Source organism: Myxine glutinosa, chromosome 10 (genome assembly GCF_964187855.1).
Source record: "Myxine glutinosa chromosome 10, kmMyxGlut1.1, whole genome shotgun sequence".
Classification (NCBI taxonomy): domain Eukaryota; kingdom Metazoa; phylum Chordata; class Myxini; order Myxiniformes; family Myxinidae; genus Myxine; species Myxine glutinosa.
The window spans coordinates 129886179-129909212 of NC_136270.1; the positions used below are offsets into that span (position 1 = coordinate 129886179).

General features: G+C 44.5%; 1 protein-coding gene across 1 annotated transcript in view; it reads right to left on the bottom strand.

The window, feature by feature from the left end:
• Positions 1 to 22444, bottom strand: part of YME1L1 (YME1 like 1 ATPase) — a 94797-nt gene extending 72353 nt beyond the window's left edge. Inside the window, exons 1-3 of the mRNA XM_068126066.2 lie at positions 22303 to 22444; positions 11571 to 11714; positions 7277 to 7454 (exon numbers count right to left, since the gene is read on the bottom strand). Coding sequence (XP_067982167.1) covers positions 7277 to 7454; positions 11571 to 11714; positions 22303 to 22332 — 352 coding nt within the window. The 5' untranslated portion in view covers positions 22333 to 22444. The remainder of the gene's footprint in view (positions 1 to 7276; positions 7455 to 11570; positions 11715 to 22302) is intronic.
• Between the last annotated feature and the right edge of the window lie 590 nt (positions 22445 to 23034).

Genomic DNA, 23034 nt, shown 5'->3' on the forward strand with positions numbered 1-23034 from the left:
AGTTAGTCATAACCAAGTTCAGAAGAGAAGATACTCCATTGACTGAGATCCGGGTCGGGAAATTGACAGATTGTGTCAGTCCCAATGAGTCGCAGAAGTCCTTTGCCGAGGTGCCATGGCTGGTGAGAGATGAACCCACACCCAGCCAGCTGGCATGATGACAGTTGAAGTCGCCACATATGAGGAAGAGAGAGTTTGGATGAGTTGATAGAAGTTGGTCCATGTTGTCCGACAGAGAAATGTAAATGGAGTCATCACTGTTTGGAGGACGGTACAGAACACATATGAACAAAAGGTGGGAGCGGAGAGGAAGCCGTAGCCAGAGGTACTCCTGTGGGTGGGGGGAGAGAGGGCAGTGCAGGGAGAGTGAGGAAGAGTTTTTTTGATAAAGATAGCCACCCCACCACCAGGACGAGGCTCAGGTCTATCGTACCAGAGGAGGGAGTAACCAGGAAGAGATATTAAGGAATCAGAGACATCTTGAAGGAGGAAAGTTTCTGTTAAGCAGATCAAGTCTGGATTTTCAGAAGCAACCTGAATGGAGAGATCAATCAGGTTTGAGCGAAGGCCCCGGATGTTTGAGGTCCATACCGTTGGTGAGGAGAGAGGGGGAGCATCGGGTGCAGGACAGGGGAGGGGAGGGGTAGGGTCAGATGAAGGGTGAGAGGGGGATGTAGGAAGAGCAGTTGATAGTGTGTCAGAGATTACAGAAGAGTTACAAGAAAGGGAAGGATGAGGAGGACGAAAGGTTTGATGGTGATGGAATGAGGCACAGTGAGAGTTTGTTTGAGGGGGGGCAGAGGAAAGTAGAAGGTTGGAGGAAGTGGAGGTATGACATAGAAGGGAGACGTAGTGGGGAGGAGGCAGCTTTGAGAAGGAGGTGGGAGGAGGGAGAATTTGGGAGGGATGGTTGGGGGGGAGATTTGAAGGGGAGGGGCAAGGGGGGAGTTTAGAAAGTGGATGATTAATGAAAGATGAACATATATAACAAATTGGGTTTGTTGTGATTTTCAAGTTAGCGATTCGTTTAAGAACGATGGAGGAGGGATGGGATGAATGAGAATTTAAATCATTGAGTGATTTGGAATCATTAGAGATTGAATATTTTTTTGAAATGGAATGAGTTGAAGAGGAAATTGAAAGGAGCCTTTTAAATAAGAAGAAAAACAGCCTGTTGTAATAAACCACTGAATAAAACACTGAAGGGGATAGTTGAAACTTTTTTTTTCTTTTTTTTTTTCTTTTTTTTTATGCAAGATCGAGGCTCGTGAAAGAGCGAACATTAATCACACAGAAAGACAAACCGACACATACAACATATAACATCGGGAGCGGTAGACAAGATGGGGAGAGAGGGGGAAGGACACAAACACAACATTTGAGAGCAGGGACCGAGAGACATGGAGACATCGAGAGATCTGAGAGAGGGCGAGGGCTTTGGGGGGGGGGGGGCATGGGAAGGGGGCGGTGGGAGAGGTATAAAACATATGGACACTGCCAGGACTTCCAGGAAAGAAGTTGGAATTTCAAACAAGGTGGATCTGGGGTGAATTAGCGGGGGTAGAAAAGATCAAGGTTTTGGATGGGGGAAGATAAGAGATGGTGGTGAACAGCTGTTTTAAAGACCTGGAGGGAGGACTGGGATTGAATGGATCTTGAAGGAAAAAGTGAAAAAAGGGAAAACTGTGAAGAACTGTGAAGAACAATCTTATATTCACAAAAATACCAATGGGGAGAGGAAGCCTAGAGCGACGACCACGAGTCACTTGAACAGGGCAAAAGGTGGAAGGCAAGGGGAAAATGGGGGCGGGGCGAGACAGCGAACGTGGGCAGAGGCAAAAGCACACGAGGAGAAAGGGAAATAAAAGTTTTTTTTGTTTGTTTTGGGGGGGGGTGTGAGGGTTACAACGTTAGACAAATAGTACATGTTTGGTGAAGCTTGGTGGAGAAGGGGAAATCAAAAAAGCTAGCAAAACAGCGAAGGAAGGAACAACCTTCGACGGGGGAAGCCTGAGGCTGCAAGGCCTTGCTCGCGACGCGGCAAACAAACGGATTAATTTATGAAAGATAAACACCGAGAAACTTCCAAGGGGGACACTATAATTTCACACACCGAACGATAAATACAGTTTCGACAAAATACAATTGTGAACAGACTTAACTTTGAAAAACCTGGAGACCGTGTGGACCGTCAAAAACCCCTGCCACCGTCTCCAAGATCTCGCGAGATCTCCCAGGCATCGTGGTCCCCTTTTTGAAGCGATGTTTTATGGCCGGGTGCCCTTCCTGCCACCAACCCTGTTAGTCGCCTCTTGCGACAAACACGGAATTACCAGTGAGCTGGTACTCGATTTGCCGACCTCGGAAGGATGACAGGCTCAGTCAACCCCCCTGGCGTTAATTCAGCGATCGACCGGGATTCGAACCCAGGATCCTAGGATCCCAAGCCGACACCCTAACCGCTAAGCCAACACCAGGCTAATCTTTACAAACTATGGAAAACAAAATTCATACAATGGAGAATTTCGTCGATAAAGAGAGTAAAGATCGATTCAGTTTTGTCCTTCGCTTACGTTATTCTTGCAGGGTAATTTCTGAAGACAATAGTCGATGACCATTAATCGTAGGTATCAGGCGAGAGCTCGGCTCGTAAATATTGCCATCGCACCACAGCAACGTCGCGATCACGCAGCCCCGGCCTGAGAGTTCAGGCTATAAAGCACGTGCTATGTTATGTTTGGCAGAACCGTCGTTCGGTTCTCAGCTACGATTGGTGGATATCACTGCAAGCGGTCCAATCACCGTGCAGTCAGAGTGCATGCGACGAGACCACGGAGACAGCTGGTAAGGCTGCTGTGTATTTTACGTTGGCAAACTGTGTGTAGCGTGCACATGCCTCGCACTAAATAAAATGTATGGCCTTGCTGACCGCGTGTGTACCGCTCTGCTATAACTGGCACACGGCATGACATCTATTTTACAAACGCACGGCAAAGGGACCAGCTTATCACAAAAATAAGATAATTTATATAAACTATAAAAGTAGAGGGACTTGCTTGCTTTTTCTGATATTTAATTAATATTTGAGGATTGTAAACACCTTTCTTTAAGGCCAAGTAAAAAAAAAAAAATGTTTCTCGTCCCCGCCCGCTTCCTTTTTGGTCGCCGCCTACTTTTATTTACTATTTAATACTTTTTTTTTTTTTAATATATACTTGTTTTTAAAAAAATCGTTTTGCGAAGAAACTCGGTCTAAAACTTGCCGTTTCCGGGCGTTTGCTGATCGTATCTTGTGCATTGATGATCTGAACTATTATGGATCCCGCCCTCTAACGGAACTTCCTGGATAATACATGCTAGGCTTAACGCAGACACTTTGTGCTAAAGACGGTCAATTCTCGCAGCGGTTGTGCACTGGGCAAGTGCAATTTACGTGTAAAAATCTTGCATTTCATACTTTTAATGGTATAAATTTGAGTAGGGAATATGACGATATTCGTGTGTGTAAGCATACGTTCGTCGACAAAAGTTTTGAAGTCTTGGTTCGAGATCAGTTGTCGATGAGAAGCGAACGTTGAACGATCTGGTATAGGTTGTATCACAGGCATACTACTCCTGAATGGTATATGTGCTGATTGAGATTAGTATTTATGTAAATGCACATAACATTAGGGTTATTTGCATGGCTTGATAAGTATGGTACATTTACATTTTTAAAAACCAAAGACAAATGAAATGTCTTGCCAAAATGTATAAATATTAAGTATACTGTTGGTTCCAGATACTGAATACTCCCAATATTAGCAAATGCTGGGTCGTTCAGTCCAGTACATGCTTGTACAAATATTATGCCTTGTTCTGAAAGTTTGGTATTCATACTTTGACATACATATTTATAACAGTGGCTCTTGTAAGTTTGAAGAAGAGAGAACTGAGAAGGAAAGAAAATCACAATTTCATTTTTTGCATAAGTAAAGCAGTGCATGGTTAGAATGTTTAAAATGGTTCTCAGTTTATGGATGACATGTACAAGATTGACATAAGTCTCACTGGGATTTCTTACTTTAATATTTATGGAACAGACCATAAGATAGACCAAGTCCTATAGTCATTAGTTTCACTATGTGGGGGGAGGGCAAACTGTTGATTAAACATATATTATTTAGTCCCACTTCTGGTTTTGTAAGAGGGAAGGATCAGCCTTCCAATGAAACTACAGTAGTTGTTTTTTAGGATTTCATCAATCTTTTGGTCTGTTCTCTGAGTAGTCCCCAATATGAACAATTCTTGTACTATTAGTGTATTATTGTGTATTTATATTAAACAAGGACACATACCAAATTTAAACATTGTCATTGTTTCTTTTTTGTTTTATTCAAATATAGTTTGTCCGGTGTAACACATGACATGTTCCATTGATTGATTCTATTCATATGCCATTTCAGTTAAAACATATATTTATTTGCCAATTTGGAAATGAAATTGCAGGCCTTTCGGTAACAATCAACACTGGCATGTTTCACATTACATTGGACAAACTATAGAGTCTTTAAGTCAGCCACAGTGGTCATTCAATTCATGGCAACCATCTTGGAAAAAAATATCCCAAAAAATGAAAATAGTAAATAGTAAGGGCCTCCCTCCTTTTTTCAAAAAAGTCCGGAGAAACTTTTTTTTTTTTTTTACTTGGCCTAATTTGTTGGTGATATAACGATTTGTTTTTCATATCGAATTTTTCGGTTGTACCAACCGGTATATTCAAATTTCCATTCCCAGTAATATATATATATATATATATCGATATATCGCTGGAGTCCCTAGAAGAACACATACAAGTTTTTGACAAACTGTCGATAGGTCTTCATACAATAGTGCTCTGAACACCAACATGCCTTAAGCATGACTGTCAGGCCACTCACAGTTTAGTCACGAAAAGAAGAACCTGACTCCAAAGTATGTCCAACCCATGTGCTCGCTGCATGGGGCTTGCCACCCATGAAGAACTCCGTAGGCAGCCCACTAGGTAGTCATCTTCTGAGAGACATGACCTTGCATTTCTCAGTAGCGAATACGACATTCCAGTTTTGCCCCCATTCGTAGATTTTCTGTAAATCCTCCTTCCAGAGAAATGATGGCATTCTCGTCATCCAACAGGCAGTCGGTGGTAGTATCATCAGCAAAGAGGCAGGTAGGATTATGCAGGTTATCACACAGATCGTTAACGGAGATTAAAAACAAGTTGGGCCTAATAATTGATCCTTGAGTTACTGATGCATATATTTGAGTTAAATTTGATATTTGGCCAATGAACACTACCTGGATACGTCTGCCCATCAGGTAGCTGAATAACCACTGCAACAGCTGCCCTCTGACTCTATTAGCGTCCAGCTTGCTCAGCAATCCTTGTGCCATACTCGATTAAATGCAGCTTTGATGTCAGTGCCACAATTGTACCCTCCTGACATCTGTTGAGACGAGACATCCACTGACGACCAAGGTATGTGAGTAAGTCTGGAGCCGAATGACCAGGACGCAGGCCAAACCGGTTGTCGCTGAGGTTACTACCTCCTCCACTGAAGGTGGATGGACGCTATGTTTTCACCCCTGTCTGTTTGTTTGTTTGTCTGATTGTGAACAGGATATGTCAAAAAGGTGTGGACGGATTTGGACGAAATGTGGTGGAGAGGTTTGATATGTGACACTGACAAAATGATTAGATTTTGGTGAAGATCCGGCCGGATACGAGAATTTTTTAAGCGATTATTCACCGTTGATAGGGCAAAATACGATATATAGCACGATATCTCAAAAAGTTATAGACAGATTCAAACGAAACTTGGTTGACAGGTTGGGCATGACAAGGTCGAATCGATTTTGGTGAAGATCCGAATCCAGATCTGGTTTGGAGAATAAGTGATTCTTCACCATTGCGTGATGTGACCAAAAACTATATATACATCATGATATTTCAAAACATTGTGGACGACTTATGACAAAACCTGGTGGGTGAGTTGAGGAAGTGACAAGAACAAGCTGATTAGATTTTGGTTCAGGTTCAGGTTCAGGCCCGAATTTTGGTTCAGGTTCAGGCCTGGATTTTGGTTCAGGTTCTTCAGGCGTGGATTTTGGTTCAGGTTCAGGTTCAGCCCTGGATTTTGGTTCAGGCTCAGGCCTGGATTTTGGTTCAGGTTCAGCCCTGGATTTTGGTTCAGGTTCAGGTCTGGATTTTGGTTCAGGTTCAGGCCCGGATTTTGCTTCAGGTTCAGGCCTGGATTTTGCTTCAGGTTCAGGCCCGGATTTTGTTCAGGTTCAGGCCCGGATTTTGGTTCAGGTTCAGGTTCAGCCCCGGATTTTGGTTCAGGTTCAGGTTCAGCCCCGGATTTTGGTTCAGGTTCAGGCCTGGATTTTGGTTCAGGTTCAGGCCCGGATTTTGGTTCAGGTTCAGGCCTGGATTTTGGTTCAGGTTCAGGCCCGGATTTTGGTTCAGGTTCAGGCCCGGATTTTGGTTCAGGTTCAGGCCTGGATTTTGGTTCAGGTTCAGGTTCAGGCCCAGATTTTGGTTCATGTTCAGGTTCAGGTTCAGGCCTCGATTTTGGTTCAGATTTTGGTTCAGGTTCAGGGCTGGATTTTGGTTCAGGTTCAGGTTCAGGTCCAGATTTTGGTTCATGTTCAGGTTCAGGTTCAGGCCTCGATTTTGGTTCAGGTTCAGCCCCGGATTTTAGTTCAGGTTCAGGCCTGGATTTTGGTTCAGGTTCAGGCCCGGATTTTGGTTCAGGTTTAGGCCTGGATTTTGGTTCAGGTTCAGGCCTGGATTTTGGTTCAGGTTCAGGCCTGGATTTTGGTTCAGGTTCAGGTTGAGGCCCAGATTTTGGTTCATGTTCAGGTTCAGGTTCAGGCACCGATTTTGGTTCAGGTTCAGGCCTGGATTTTGGTTCAGGTTCAGGCCCGGATTTTGGTTCAGGTTCAGGCCCGGATTTTGGTTCAGGTTCAGGCCTAGATTTTGGTTCATGTTCAGGTTCAGGCCCAGATTTTGGTTCATGTTCAGGTTCAGGCCCAGATTTTGGTTCAGGTCCGGATCCAGATATGACCTATCAGTGGGATACAAAATGCAAAATATTGAGTCCGACGGAGGGATGCGTTATACCGACTGTCATTCTAGTTAGAATAGTGCGGTATGAAAACAAAATAAAACTTAGTTTAACAACCCGGGGATCAGCGCAGCATATAATTCAAAGATGGAATATATTTTAAAATTAACTGCAGCAGAGCTCTTCACCATGCTTGTTCTCAAAGAAGCTGTATGCCGAGGTATGATGTGCCTCCCAGATAAAAGACACATTGGGACAATGGAAAGGTCGGTCAGGGGGCCGGAGGTGAAGCAGACGTTCCCCGATGGCTTTCACTTGGCATGGTGTAGGCTCCGACAGGCCAAGATCCTTCAATACCGACAGCATCTACACAACAACAACAAAAATGTTTGTTTTTAAACATATAATTGCAAAATTCAGAAGTTTTACTGTTTAAACAAGAAAAGTTTAATAACAAGAAGAAAAAGACGTAAAATGTCATGGGCCCCGTGGTTTTAGTAATTTTGCTCTTCGGAGCAAAAGGCCGCCAGTCGGCCATCTTTGGTCGGGTTACAAAACAAAATCTACATATCTATACTCTCATGTATTGTCTTTGTGCCAAGTTTGAACAAAATCGGTCCATGTATGTCGAGAAATGGTTGAGGACGTGTTAAACATTGGGTTTTTTTACAACTAAAATGGCCGCCAGTCGGCCATCTTTGATTCGCACCGTGAAACAAAATGATGTGCATATGTGGATCATAATGTTTTGTCTTTGTACCAAGTTGATCAAACTCGGTCCATACATCTCCGAGATATGGTTGCGGACGGACGGACGAGACCCAATCCATAAGCCCCCGTTTTGGACTAAGTCCAATGGAGGCTAATAATGTATTGTCTATTGTTGTGCTTGATTTTTGCACAAATGCTGCTTACACATGCAAGCATGGAAACGGCCGTAAAACGATGATGGCGATGACGATGATCTTTGGCACAGAAGGCCATCCTGCCAATTCAGGTTATTTTGTGGGGTTATTTCATTGGCAGATAATGAAACACTTCGGCCCTTCCTAGAGGGTATTGTTTTGTAAAGTGTGAAGTCTATAAAGTATAACGTCTGATCAATTATACTCAAAAAAGCAAACCAATTAAAAATCAAACTTGTTAAAATGTTTACATCAAAAATCAATATTATAATACGCTAAGGATCGAGAGGTGTGGGAAGAGGGCCGATCCTTTCGGAGGCTTTTTCTCCAACCCCCGCTGACCCCCCCAGTCGGACGAGGGATGTCGTCCCATGGTGCAAACCACTCTTTAATCTTCCCTTCGCCGTCATCCTTGGCGTCCACATCGCGAAGAACACCTTGGCTTCTCCGGGTCTTCACGCCCCATCAGTGTGCTGAGCAACAGCGTACGATGTCGTAGCAAGCTTTGTTTCTCCAGGGAGAGGAAATCGACCTTATCTTCTCTTTCTTTCCATATAATAATACACTAAGGCTTTTCTGTCATGGCATTTTTACCACGGGCTTCTGCTAGTACATAATAATCTCCCAACTCCGTAGCTTCATGAGAACATCAGATTTATTTTTAAACATTTGTACTGTTTTCTGTTCGTGTTTGTAATTAAAGTCTGTAATAGTAACAGGGTCAGTGGGGTGGTGGTAGAGATATTGTAGTTTTCTGTTGAATTGTTCTCTTTGTGCGATTTTGGTAGTCGGTGTTGTACTATTGCAATTATTATCATTTATTATTTGAATTATACTATAAACAACTGGGCACCTTCCTCCCTCACCATGCTTTGTCCCCCTCACCCCGCCCCACCCCCCACAGGTACCTGCAGGACACATAAGGTTCCACCAGCAACCCCCACCTTATGAAACTTCCTAAATCCGGAACCACGGCTCACCTCCACTCGTTTATTCCTCTTTCTCCACATCTGTAGACCCGCCTACCAGACTCTTCAATCTCATTCTTCCCCCTTCAAGACAGCTGTTCACTACCATCTCATCACCACCCATCCAAAACCATGATCTTTTCTAGACCAGATAAACCACCCACACCCTCCAAAAATTTTGCTAATGTATCCACCTCGTCCACCCCTTGTGTTCTCCCTTACCCCACATCATTACCTACATCCCTCATTTATCCGTCTCCATCCACTTTCTCCTTCTGCCCTGCTGTTGGTGCTTCCCCTTTCTCCTGCTGTTCCCTTTGCTGTGTTGTGTCCTGATCTGTTCTGTGTCCCAGCTCTTCCTGGAGACAAGACCATGTACAAGACCATGGGGCGGGGTGGAGGGGAGCGGGAGGGGGGAGGGGAGGGGAGGGGGAGGGGGGAGGAGAGGTGAGGGGGAGGGGAGTGGAGGGGGAGGGGGAGGGGAGGGGGGAGTGGAGGGGAGGGGGGAGTGGAGGGGAAGGGGGGAGGGGAAGGGGAGGGGGGAGGGGGGAGGGGAGGGGGAGGGGGGAGGGGAGGGGGAGGGGGGAGGGGGGAGGGGAGGGGGGAGGGGGGAGGGGAGGGGGAGGGGGGAACGGCTAGCTTGGCAAGCGATAGCAGGCTTTTTACTTTTATTTTTACCTCAATGAGGGCTATATATATAGTCCGTGCTTGGAGCCTTCAAGTTCAACATCAAGTTTTTTTATGAAAAATAATGCATATGTATAACAATCCACCAATGCAAGTTCAGAAATGAATGCAGATCCTTTTCTTTGCGATACAAACACAATTCCCGCCATTTCCACTCACGATCGAGGCCTACCACAGTGACCGCGCCTCTTCTTCCTCCTACAACTTCGTCTCACTTCTTTCACTCAAAATGCACGACATTCTGCCGCATGAAATTATGTAGAGGCCTCGTCAGGGGGGATATAAGGTAGATAAGGAAGGCGTTGTAACAGAAGAATCAAAATAAAAGTGGAAGAACATAAGGAAATGGGAGCTATTCTGGACCCACAGCCAAACCCGACAAACCATTGCAATACACCCCGAACGTCTAGCGCCGCCACAAACTACACCATGGAATTGCAGCTGGCGCGGTTTTTTTAAACCATTGATATTAAAATAAAACGTAGCCTAAAACCACCGGGATTTTATGCTGATTCCGAATCTGTGTCTAAAACTTTTCTCCGATGTGTAGTTCTTGAGTTATACACGAACACGAAAACACACACACACACACACACACACACACACACACACACACACACACACACACACACACACACACACACACACACACACACACACACACACACACACACACACACACACACACACACACACACACACACACACACACACACACACACACACACACACACACACACACACACACACACACACACACACACACATCCTTTATATATCGAGATTTGGAAATGAATTGTAAAATATTTTATTTTATCCTGAGATTGTGAGCTTTGGAAGCTTCCATGGTGCTCTTATCCATTCTTCATGGACAATAAAATTTAAATTGCATTTCAAAATGGAAATTTGACAATTTTCGGTTCTGGTTTTATTTGTGTGTGTACAGGAGTGCTCTACACTACATGGCTCGGAAAGCCATGGATTCCGTTCTGAATTATCTTGTCGAACCATCGTTCATTACTGTGTTGTAATTTCCATGTGCCGTGCATTTATCATGAGCCTTTGACTTCGGGATCATGCATGTCTTTCCAGGCAACACAAATCGCAGGTTTGTGGCATTTACTGCAAATATCTCTCTTTCCTTTCCACTCCCAGGTCCCTCCAACTTTGACTGAACTCCACATTCCTTTGAAACCCCCAACCCCTCTCTCACCATCCTCATGCTACCCCTCACCCCACACTTCTCCCTAGCTATTCAAGTCCTTCCCACTTCCTCACCAACAATAAAAAAAAAAAAACTTCACATTCACGCACAATTCTTTCCTTTTTTCATTCCTGATATCCACCAGGGCCTATGTGATTTATCGGAGCCCAATCCGCTTAGGATAGGCACAACGTATTCAGAATGGTTCATACCCTCTCCCTCCATTACCCCATCCATCCCCTTCCTGGGTGGCTCCCAAACATACGATCCATGTCCGAACATGTTCCTACAGCAGTGTCCTTTCCTTCACACTTGCTACGACACGTCGATGCTACCTCTGCTTCTCCCAAGCAGCTCCAAGATGCACGCACCTTTCCAGCAAACACCTTTACAATTTTTTTCAAATACAAGCAGGCTGCTCACCTGCACTCCTTTCTTCCTCCTTTTCTCCGACTTGCGGTACCGCCTGCGTGCGTCAATCAAGACAACTGTTCCCTCCGCAGTTTTAAGTAGGCAGTTCACCACAACCTTTTGTCCGTCATCTTCCATCCCTACCCATGACATTCTGTACCCCATTATACCCTTCAGAAACCGACCTCTCAAGCAGCAGGTTATTTCTTCCTTTCTCTATTTTATTATCCTTTTGTCTCACTATTCCCACCATCAGCTTGGTGCTTTTCTACACTCGTCCTATGAGATTAATCACGTGGTGACTTACACTTGCTTCATCCTTTGCAGTTGGAGTACCCGAGTCCACCACGGAGCATTTCTGCCGCTGCTGGACAGATCTGCATTTAGTTGAGCTCGGCACATTCTTCACACAATGCAATGAGCCAAACAGCTGGGTCAAGGGCACCGTCACCTGGAAATGAAATCGGTGGTGTCAAGAAAGAAGCAAAAAAAAAATGAACCGAGTACTGCATCGTCTCCTAAGGATGATCACTCCAAGTTAAAGTCATTACAATAACAGCAAAGTAACCAAATAAGTTATTGCACTTTAATACAATTTCTAGTTATTTTGTCAAATTTCACTTTTTTAACTGCTCACCTTACCAAGAACCCACGGAAATCGTGCAAAATGGAAAAATGTACTTCAGTCTTCATGTAAAAGCCTCCTTCTCAGTTGGATGGCCAATAACGCATCAGCAATTCCAAAATTTACACATTTCTTCCACAATATTCCCAGTCCCCACACCCAAACAACTTGAAATTTGTTATTGTACTCACCATACAATAAACTACTTACTCCACAAATTCTAAAAGATTTTTGATTGCACAAAATATCCAAGTTAGAAGAGATGGGCCATATAAAGATGTGTTTCACAAAGAAGAGCCAAATTAGCAAATGCACAAAAGGTTGGGATTCTGGTCGTTGGCGATAATAGGCCCATGTAGAACCAAGGCCTGGTAGGAGAGCGTCAAAGTATGTGCACAGTCGCCTCCGAGAAGTCTCTCCTGGGTATGAACCCCGACCCAGCTACAAACACCCATCTTGGTGTTTCACAGGCAGTGAGAGGCATCAATATGTGTGTGTCCCTTGGATAGACATCGGTCCTTGCGCGCACTCGGGGGTGTCCATGGACATCTGTGTCTTTCATAAAGAGTAAGTGAACTATCTCCGGCACGTCATTACACAGTACAAACTAGAACGGCACTCAGTAGAGCGCATACCTCCGCCTGGTGAATAGTTTGCGTTCTGTATCCCACTGATAGGCCGGATCTGGATTCGGACCTGAACCAAAATCTAATCGGCTTGTTCTTCTCACCTAACCAACTCATCCACCAAGTTTAGTCATAACCCGTCAATAACTTTTTTTTATATCATGTTATATATCACTTTTCACCCGATCTCTCAATGGTGAAGAAGAATTTGTGTATTAATTATGTTGAAATAAGTTGTTGGTCCTAATTCTATGGTTATTGATGAGTGTGAAAAAACACAGCATTCTCCATTTCAATACCATAACCCTAACCCCTATAAAAAATAAACTCACTCCCACAATATCCCTAACTTATTGTGAGTAGTGTATAATCAGTTAAGAGGTTATTTATCTACACAAAACCGAAAATTCGTTTCGATTCCGACAACTTTGAAAATTTGACCTTTGTGACCTTCAAAGGTCAAAGATTCTGAAATTTGTTGAAAACTTGTATTTCATGATGTATGTGATAATATAAGATCATGTGTGACATTTCACCATATCAGGAAGCGAACAATGTAAAAAAAACCATTAAAAAATCACCTTTCCTAAATTTTGTGACCTTGTGACCTTGACCTTGGGGCGAAAATGAAAAATCGAGCTCCGTGGGGCTAGACACATGACATTGGCCTAAATAGTCCAGTTGCCACCTATGATAAACCCTTTGTGAACCCCGAAATTGTCAGTACTATAAGGTTTTTTGGTGGATAGTAATGGTTAAGGGGTATATATATATATATATATGACAGAACCATCTCTTGCCGCTGCAGCAACTTTGGGGAATTTCCGTTATTTGCATAAATCCAAGATGGCCACCACCGACCTTGGTTCAAATAGAAAATCAGCAATAACTTTTGATAGAATCAAACTAGAAGGATGATTTTGGTACCTACACATAGGTTTTCACACATGGCAGATGCAATGAAAGTGTCACAAATTTTTTTTGATGTTGCTAGACAACCATAATCCAAGATGGCCACTGTTTTGTATACAAGATCGAGGCTCGTGAAAGAGCGAACATTAATCACACAGAAAGACAAACCGACACATAAAACATATAACATCGGGAGCGGTAGACAAGATGGGGAGAGAGGGGGAAGGACACAAACACAACATTTGAGAGCAGGGACCGAGAGACATGGAGACATCGAGAGATCTGAGAGAGGGCGAGGGCTTTGGGGGGGGGGGCATGGGAAGGGGGCGGTGGGAGAGGTATAAAACATATGGACACTGCCAGGACTTCCAGGAAAGAAGTTGGAATTTCAAACAAGGTGGATCTGGGGTGAATTAGCGGGGGTAGAAAAGATCAAGGTTTTGGATGGGGGAAGATAAGAGATGGTGGTGAACAGCTGTTTTAAAGACCTGGAGGGAGGAGTGGGATTGAAGGGAGTGAGGGAGTTTGTTCCAGAGGCGGGAGAAAAGAGGAATGAAAGAGTGAAGGTGAGCAGAGAGCCGAGATTTCGGCAGTTTAAGCATCAGAGGGTTGCTGGCAGATCTTGTGCGACCTGTAGGAATATTTGGGGGACAGAGCACAGAGAGAGCTGGGGGTGCAAGGCCGGAGAGGAGTCGGTAGAAGACAGAAAGACCACCTACCTGCCTGCGGTGAGTGAGTGAAAGGCCCTCAGAGATAGCTTCATCGCGGGAGATTCCAATAACCAAATTGTAGAGTTGGTCATAAGCTGTATGACTAAATTGATGTGACTGATGTGACATTGATGTGACTAAATAGCTAATCGACCATAACTTTTGATAGAATCATGCTAGAAGGTTGATTTTGGTATCTACCCATAGGTTTTCCCATATGGCAGAGGCAATGCAAGGCTCAAATTATGGTTTTCATGTTGCTAGGCCCTTGCTAGTCAACTCAAATCCAAGATGGTCGCAATTGACACTTGGTAGGAATCAGATTTAGAAACACGAAAACAATATGACAACCAAAATTTTTATTACATTTTTTAATAATAACCTTGTTGGGGCCACGAACACATATTAATTACAATAAAATAATTCACAACATCTCAATAAACCATTTTAAACACACAACCTTGCACTCCCACTATCAACTATACTTATACATCAATCATCTTTGTACATATCTGGGTACATTTGTATCTGTAACAATGCGCTAATATGTAGCACACCGCACATCTTTCTAAAACTAGCACATCATGTCATCTTGAGTATATCTATATATGTCTAGTACTCGAGAGGACCAAGGCCAGGATCCACCAGCCCTATATCGTTGTCATCATTGGTGTCATCCTCTTCTTCACCATTCATCGTGGCATCTTCCTCGTGTTTCGTCATTAGGTTATGGCACTCATCTATTGAACCCTCACAATGACAGTAGGTTGTGCAGGACACGCCTGCCCCGAAGCAGCTGCAGTTCGCTTGTGTGCAAGCATTTCCTGTGGCTTTGCACTGACAGCTTATGACCTTCATTAACTCAGGAGGTGCTGGTGGTCCCTTGGCAATTACTGGAGACTATGCTGTTGAGAATCTCCCAACCGAAGTTAGTTATACAGAGCGAAGGGGCGTTCTGCTTGTCTGCTGCTTTCCATCGTATCGTTTGATGGTACGATCTGAGCATATGAAGGAGCAAGTTTTCATCTGTGGGAGGGAGGGATTTCACAAGGGGTGGCTTACCCTTCTTCTTTGTGTAGATGGCATGTCGGGCGGCGTTCACGCTGGTGCATTTTGGATGACCATATAGTACAGCGAAGAACTCTTGACCCGTTTTCAGCAGGTCTTCATGTGTAACCGTCTCCTCTCCGATGACAGAGTAGAGCCCTGGAAAGTCTCCTTCTTGGAGTTTGCTGAGGGCGGTGATCTTTCCCTTGTTGAAGGGATACGACACTGTGTCACACCCCTGTCACAGAAGTGATTGTTGATGAAGGACAGCTACTGTACCACATCGTCTGGCCCTGTGGTGGTACAGTATCTACAGTAGCTACAAGCAAGGGGACCAGACTGCAGCCCTACAGTGGAATCCCAAAGTGATCTTTGACCGCTATGGCAATATGTTGGCTAAGGATCATGAAAGGTCACGCCGTGCTGGTGGTGCTGGTGCTGGTACTTACAACCTCACACTCACGTCTCCTCTTCCTAAGTGAGAAGTCATCCTTAATAGCAAGGCTAACAAAAGACTTCTCTCACGTCTACTTTGCACATACACACTGGGGTGGATGTTCTGATGGTTGGAGAGGAGGAAGGACCGTTCAGCCATGATGAGGCAGATGTGTTGATGGTCAGCTACATGCTTCAGGCTGTTCATGAAGGGAAAAGGGTGATTCGCATAATCAGTGATGACACAGACGTTTTCATCATTCTGATTTTCTGGGTTTGGAAGCTGGGGATCACTGCTTTGGTGCAGATGGAGAAGTGGGACGGGAGTGTGTTGCACATCAACCAAATTGCAAATGATCTCGGAGATAAGAGCCTCCAGCTCCTTGGAATGCATGCGGTGACAGGGTGTGACAGTGTCGTATCCCTTCAACAAGGGAAAGATCACCGCCCTCAGCAAACTCCGAGAAGGAGACTTTCCAGGGCTCTACTCTGTCATCGGAGAGGAAACGGCTACACATGAAGACCTGCTGAAAACGGGTCAAGAGTTGTTCGCTGTACTATATGGTCAGCCGAAATGCACCAGCATGAACGCCGCCCGACAAGCCATCTACACAAAGAAGAAGGGTAAGCCACCCCTAGTGAAATCCCTCCCTCCCACAGATGAAAACTTGCTCCTTCATATGCTCAGATCGTACCATCAAACGATACGATGGAAAGCAGCAGACAAGCAGAACGCCCCTTCGCTCTGTATAACTAACTTCGGTTGGGAGATTCTCAACAGCATAGTCTCCAGTAATTGCCAAGGGACCACCAGCACCTCCTGAGTTAATGAAGGTCATAAGCTGTCAGTGCAAAGCCACAGGAAATGCTTGCACACAAGCGAACTGCAGCTGCTTCGGGGCAGGCCTGTCCTGCCCAACCTGTCGTTGTGAGGGTTCAATAGATGAGTGCCATAGCCCAATGACGAAACACGAGGAAGATGCCACGACGAATGGTGAAGAAGAGGATGACACCAATGATGATAACGATATTGGGCTAGTGGATCCTGGCCTTGGTCCTCTCGAGTACGAGACATATATACTCAAGATGACATGATGTGCTAGTTTTAGAAAGACGTGCGGTGTGCTAAATATTAGCGCATTGTTACAGATACAAATGTACCCAGATATGAACAAAGATGATTGATGTAAAAGTATAGTTGATAGTGGGAGTGCAAGGTTGTGCGTTTAAAATGGTTTATTGAGATGTTGTGAATTATTTTATTGTAATTAATATGTGTTCGTGGACCCAACAAGGTTATTATTTAAAAATGTAATAAAAATTTTGGTTGTCATATTGGTTTCGTGTTTCTAAATCTGATTCCTACCAAGTGTCAATTGCGACCATCTTGGATTTGAGTTGACTAGCAAGGGCCTAGCAACATGAAAACCATAATTTGAGCCTTCCATTGCCTCTGCCATATGGGAAAACCTATGGGTAGATACCAAAATCAACCTTCTAGCATGATTCTATCAAAGGTTATGGCCGATTAGCTATTTAGCCACATCAAAACCGTGGCCATCTTGGATTATGGTTGTCTAGCAACATCAAAAAAAATTTGTGACACTTTCATTGCATCCACCATGTGTGAAAAGCTGTGTGTAGGTACCAAAATCATCCTTTTAGCTTGATTCTATCAAAAGTTATTGCTGATTTTCTATTTGAACCAAGGTCGGTGGTGGCCATCTTGAATTTATGCAAATAACAGAAATTCCCCAAAGTTGCTGCAACGGCAAGAGGTGGTTCTGTCATATAAACCCCTTAACCATTACTAATCCACCAAAAAAAACTTATAGTACTGACAATTTCTGGGTTTCATGTCCTGGCAACTGGACTAAAACAAATATCGAAACCCCTGTCAGATTCCACCAAACCCCTCGGAGAAGATGTAGCTTGAACTCGATTACCCCCTAAAAAGACATCTTTTTAGGGCGTGGCTCCGCCCACAATGGGCGCAGTACGCCCACTCTAGGCAGGACACAACTAGATCATGATATCAACCTCCCACGCAAGTTTCATCAAGACCGGATGATATCATCGGGTCGTTATGCTGCGGACAGACACACAGACAGACACACACCCATGACGAATATCGTGGTCACTCTGTTTGATAACTCATGAACCAATAATATTACAAGAACAGCAGCGGGACGATTCATAAATTGAGGATATCAAAATGGCTCTTATCAAATCAAAGTGTGAAAAGTTCAAATTCAGATCCTAATCAAGAAATCCATCACCTGACATTTAGAAATCCTTTAATTTGACGACATCAGTTCATTGTTAATTTGGCTCAGTTATTGTTGTTTGCTCAACAAACCGAAGCAGGGAGAATGTCGAAGTGACAAGTTTCATGTCCTCGGACATTATCAACATGTAATTTCAACAAGTAACATGTAAAACCTGCAACATAAACATGTAACATGTAAAAAAACATTATCAAGTAAATCAATCATGAAGAATGAGAAACAGCACATTTCACATGAATCATACATGTCATTCCTATCGTATGATCAAACGCTCAGATGACAGGACTCGATACCTGTTCAGGAGCCAATGACATCATTTCTGGGAGGACCAGTCATTGACTTCTGAACAGGTATCGAGTCCAATGACATCATTTCCGGGAGGACCAGTCATGGATTTCTGAACAGGTATCGAGTCCTATTCTTGGATCCGAACATCCGGGTACTTTCACCGGAAGCGACCGGTCTATAATCCACTGGGTGAAAACAACTGAGTAGTAACACATAGCAACGAAGGCGTTCAGTGTTTCGAAGTGTCGCGTGCCGTGCCGTAGCTTTCTTTCTTGTGTTGTCTAATACAAACCACTAAAAATGCCGAAAAATTGCTGTGCTGTTGGTTGCCACAATCATAATATGATGGTGGGGAAACCACTGTCATTTTGAATATTTCCCGATCGTGTGAAATGCCGCGAAAGATGGGGGAAATGGGTTAACGCCGTCGGGGGTGGGGAAATAGGTTAACGCCGTCGGTAGGAAAAATCCAGACACCAACAAGTGGTGGGAGCCTTCATCAAAATGCACCTACGTTTGTTCTGAACATTTCATTTCAGGTATGAATCCATGAGAGTCTGATCATTATTTTCCATGTTCACAGATTAAATAAAATATGAAATTCCGCCAGAAATATCCGAAATGACATCAGAAACTCAAGTGCATATTAATGACCTACGTGGTGGGACTGACCTCCACCTCCCCTCTAGCTCTCAACACTGACGGACAAACTACCCCAACCCAGACCCACGGCACTGAGTTTCTCCTCGTACCGCTCACGAGCGACAGTATCCAATTCGTCTGCATAATTATACGCCATAATATGCGGTAACAAACTTTGTTGGTCCCAGAATGTTACACTCTTGATTAAAATATACAATGTAATAAGCAACAAGCGATCAAAACACACGAAACAGAAGCTAAAAACCGAGGTGAACCAACTGCAACGCTGACGCAATCAATACAGCGGAGAGTTTTGTTTTCACCCACACAGAGCGTTACTTGGTCGAATCTCTTCTCTTCTAGACTTGGTTATGACAAACTTCCCTGCTAATGTCTGCTGCTCTTCTTCTGCCCCAATCGGTTCTTCTGATCATGTGCTTGTTAAAGTGGACATCTCTCTGGCCATTCGAAGAGAGCCTCCTCAGCGTCGACGAGTCTGGCATTTCACTCAGGCTGACTGGCACGGTCTTCAAGCAGCCATCAATCATCTGGACTGGTCTCCCATCTCCACTGCCTCTGACATCAACTCATCCTGGGAATTCTTCCAAAGCAAACTGCTCTCTCTCATGCACAGATTTATCCCATCTCGTCTTCAGTTGTCTTACCCTTCCTCCCGTCCATGGTACACTGAATCTTGTGGTGAGGCAGTTGCCCTGAAACAATTTGCCTTTGCCTCTTGGAAGGCTAATCCAACTGAAGGCAATCTCAGTTCCTTTCACCAAGCTCGGAACAAGTGTGTGTCTACCCTCAGGAGTGCCAGGAAGCACAATCTCTCCACACTCAAGAATGAACTCTCAAACCTGTCTCCTTCTTCCAAATCCTGGTGGCATCTGGTCAAATCAGTTTCTGGTGTTTGTTCCCCCTCCATCCCCTCCCTTACCTCAAATGGCTACACAGTTGACACCGCACATGACAAAGCCGAATGCCTCAACTCTGTGTTTGCCTCAAATTCTTGTGTCCCAAACCCATCTCTCTCTGTTCCCACCTTACCCAGTCGAACCCAACTGCTCCTGGACTCTGTGTCCTTCTCTCCTGACAAGGTGGAGGAGTTTTTGTCAAACCTCGACTCTGATTCTGCAACTGGACCAGACGGCATCAGCCCACGCCCCACGGGTCCTAAAATCCTGCTCTGCTGCTCTATCTCACCCTCTCTCTGTTATTTTCACCCTCTCTTTTGCTCAAGGTCATCTGCCAGCATCATGGAAATCAGAAAACATTACCGCTTTACACAAAGAAGGTGCAAAAACAGACCCTTGCAACTACAGACCAATCAGCCTGCTCCCAATTATCAGCAAAGTCATGGAATCCATCATTGCTTCGGATATCAAATCCTTCCTCTTCTCCAATGGCTTGATCTCTGATCATCAATTTGGTTTCAGACCAGGTCATTCTACTCTGGACATGCTGCTTCTGCTGTCTCAACAATGGATGGAGGTCCTCAATGCCAAACAGGAAATCAGAGCCGTCTCCCTTGACATATCACGTGCCGTCGATACGGTCTGGCACCCAGCTCTGCTCACCAAACTCTCCTCCTATGGTATCCATGGAAATCTCCATGCATGGCTTGTGGACTTCCTCTCTGGTCGTAGACAACGTGTGGCCCTGAATGGATTTCTCTCATCTCCCCTTACTGTTCAGGCTGGAGTTCCCCAAGGCAGTGTTCTGGGCCATGTGCTTTTTCTGGTCTTTATCAATGATCTCTCCGACTCTCTGGAAAATCCTCTCTATCTCTTTGCTGATGACTCCACTCTCTGCCGCTCCATTCCTCTTCCCTCAGATCGGCAGTCTGCAGCTTCCTCACTCTCTGAAGACCTGGACAAAATCACAGACTGGTCAAACAAGTGGAACATGTCTTTCAATCCTGACAAATCTCACACTCTTACTATGTCTCTCCGAAAAGATCGACTGGACAACCCTCCCATCTACTTTCTCAACAATCCTCTCCAAGAAGTTCTGTCGCTCAAGCTTTTGGGTCTCACTATCTGCCATGATCTTTCTTGTGAAAACCACATTTCCAAGCTGGCCTCAAAAGCCAGTCGCCGACTGGGCATCCTCCGTTGTGCGAAGTCCTTCCTCGGCACACCTGAGCTCCTCACCACATACAAGGCTTTCATCCACAGCTCAATGGAATACTGTTCTCCCCTATGGGCCGGTGCTCCTGCCTCACACCTAGCTCGGCTTCACGCTGTTGAAACCAAAGCTTTCAGAATCATTGGAATCTCCCATGATGAAGCTATCTCCGAGGGCATTTCACTCACTCACCGCAGACAGGTAGGTGGTCTTTCTGTCTTCTACCGACTCCTCTCCGGCCTTGCTCCCCCAGCTCTCTCTGTGCTTTGTCCCCCAAATATTCCTACAGGTCGCACAAGATCTGCCAGCAACCCTCTGATGGTTAAACTGCCGAAATCTCGGCTCTCTGCTCACCTTCACTCCTTCATTCCTCTTTTCTCCCGCCTCTGGAACAAACTCCCACACTCCCTTCAATCCCACCCCTCCCTCCAGGTCTTTAAAACAGCTGTTCACCACCATCTCTTATCTTTCCCCATCCAAAACCTTAATCTTTTCTACCCCCACTAATTCACCCCAGATCCACCTTGGTTGAAATTTCAACTTCTTTCCTGGAAGTCCTGGGCAGTGTCCATATGTTTTATACCTCTACCACCCCCCCCCCCCCCCCCCCCCTTCCCATGCCTCCCCCCACCCCAAAGCCCTCTCCCTCCCACAGATCTCTCAATGTCCCTGCTCTCAGATGTTGTGTTTGTGTTCCTCGCCCTCTCACCCCATCTTGTCTACCGCTCCCCATGTTATATGTGTCGGTTTGTCTTTCTGTGTGATTAATGTTAGCTCTTTCACGAGCCTCGATCTTGTATACAAAAAAAAAAATCCAGGGCCAATGCCAGGAAGTGACGTCACGTCGGATCCAAGAATGCCATCATTTCTGGGAGGACCAGTCATGGACTTCTGAACAGGTATCGAGTCCCATAGGAAAGAAGGTGCAAAATCCCATCCAACGTACCTGTGATATCTTCGTCAATTTCAGACATCCCCACGAGTACGTAATAAATAGATGGTTCCTTACACTCATTAAAGTAAAACGGCTCGATATGAGTTTTTACCTTTTCACAACAGGAGAAAACTCAATAAAATGTGTACAAAGTACGAACATAAACCCCACACGTTTGATTACGTCATTGCGGCCTTAAGTCTTCCTGAGAATTTTTCTACCAGAAAGATGAAGTAACTAAATGGAGCACAGAGGTTATAACAATATAACGTCATGAGACAGGAAGAGTCGCCGTTGGAAAGGCCGAACCACGATGAGGGTTCAACACTTCAACTCCCAGTCTAACCGGGTTCGATCCCCCAAACACTCCGGGATAAAGGTAACGTGTCCGCGCGCAGGTACCTGAGGTGGCAAAGCGATCACGTTCAACATGTTGGACAAAAGCGATCACCATTCACCAAGCTTCTTCCGAAGCCTTCCCTGTACAGTATAGGACAGTGTAACGGTTATTGTTGTTTCACGATCAGGGGAATAGTTTACAGTCCGAAATAAAATGATTTATCTTGTTTGATTAAAATTAAAGGTAATTTTAGGCGCAAGAAATCTAAGTAAAATAAAGCCACAATAAGTGAATATAAACGCAAAACGTATAAACTGAATGGGGAAATAAACGCGAACAAACCGCTGTTGCAAACTACTCCAATTGTTCATCGAACACTGCACAAAGTGTTTATGCTTAATTTAGCTTCGAGTTAACGACTCTTTTCAGATGAGAATTTTGGTGTTAAGGTTTTTGCAAAATCGACGATGAAATTTCAAAAGCAAGTCTCCAAATCCAAACGTATTCCTTGTGCTGCTGCACTTCCTAGTGTGGTTTAATTGCTTAGTTTCTGCAATTATGAATGCAATGCAAGAATAATAATTAAAACACAAACTTGTGCAATGAGTGTTAACGTGTACGTCATGTTAACAATCGTGAAAAAGTCATTTTTCCTATGTGTATCCGGAATCGTGATTACGTTTCATCACAAATAGTTGGTAAGAAGTACATATACGGTACTTGGATTATATAGAACACTGTAGCGGTTACCTTATTCGCATGTCGCGGTTAACTTATTCGCATGTGGCGGTTAC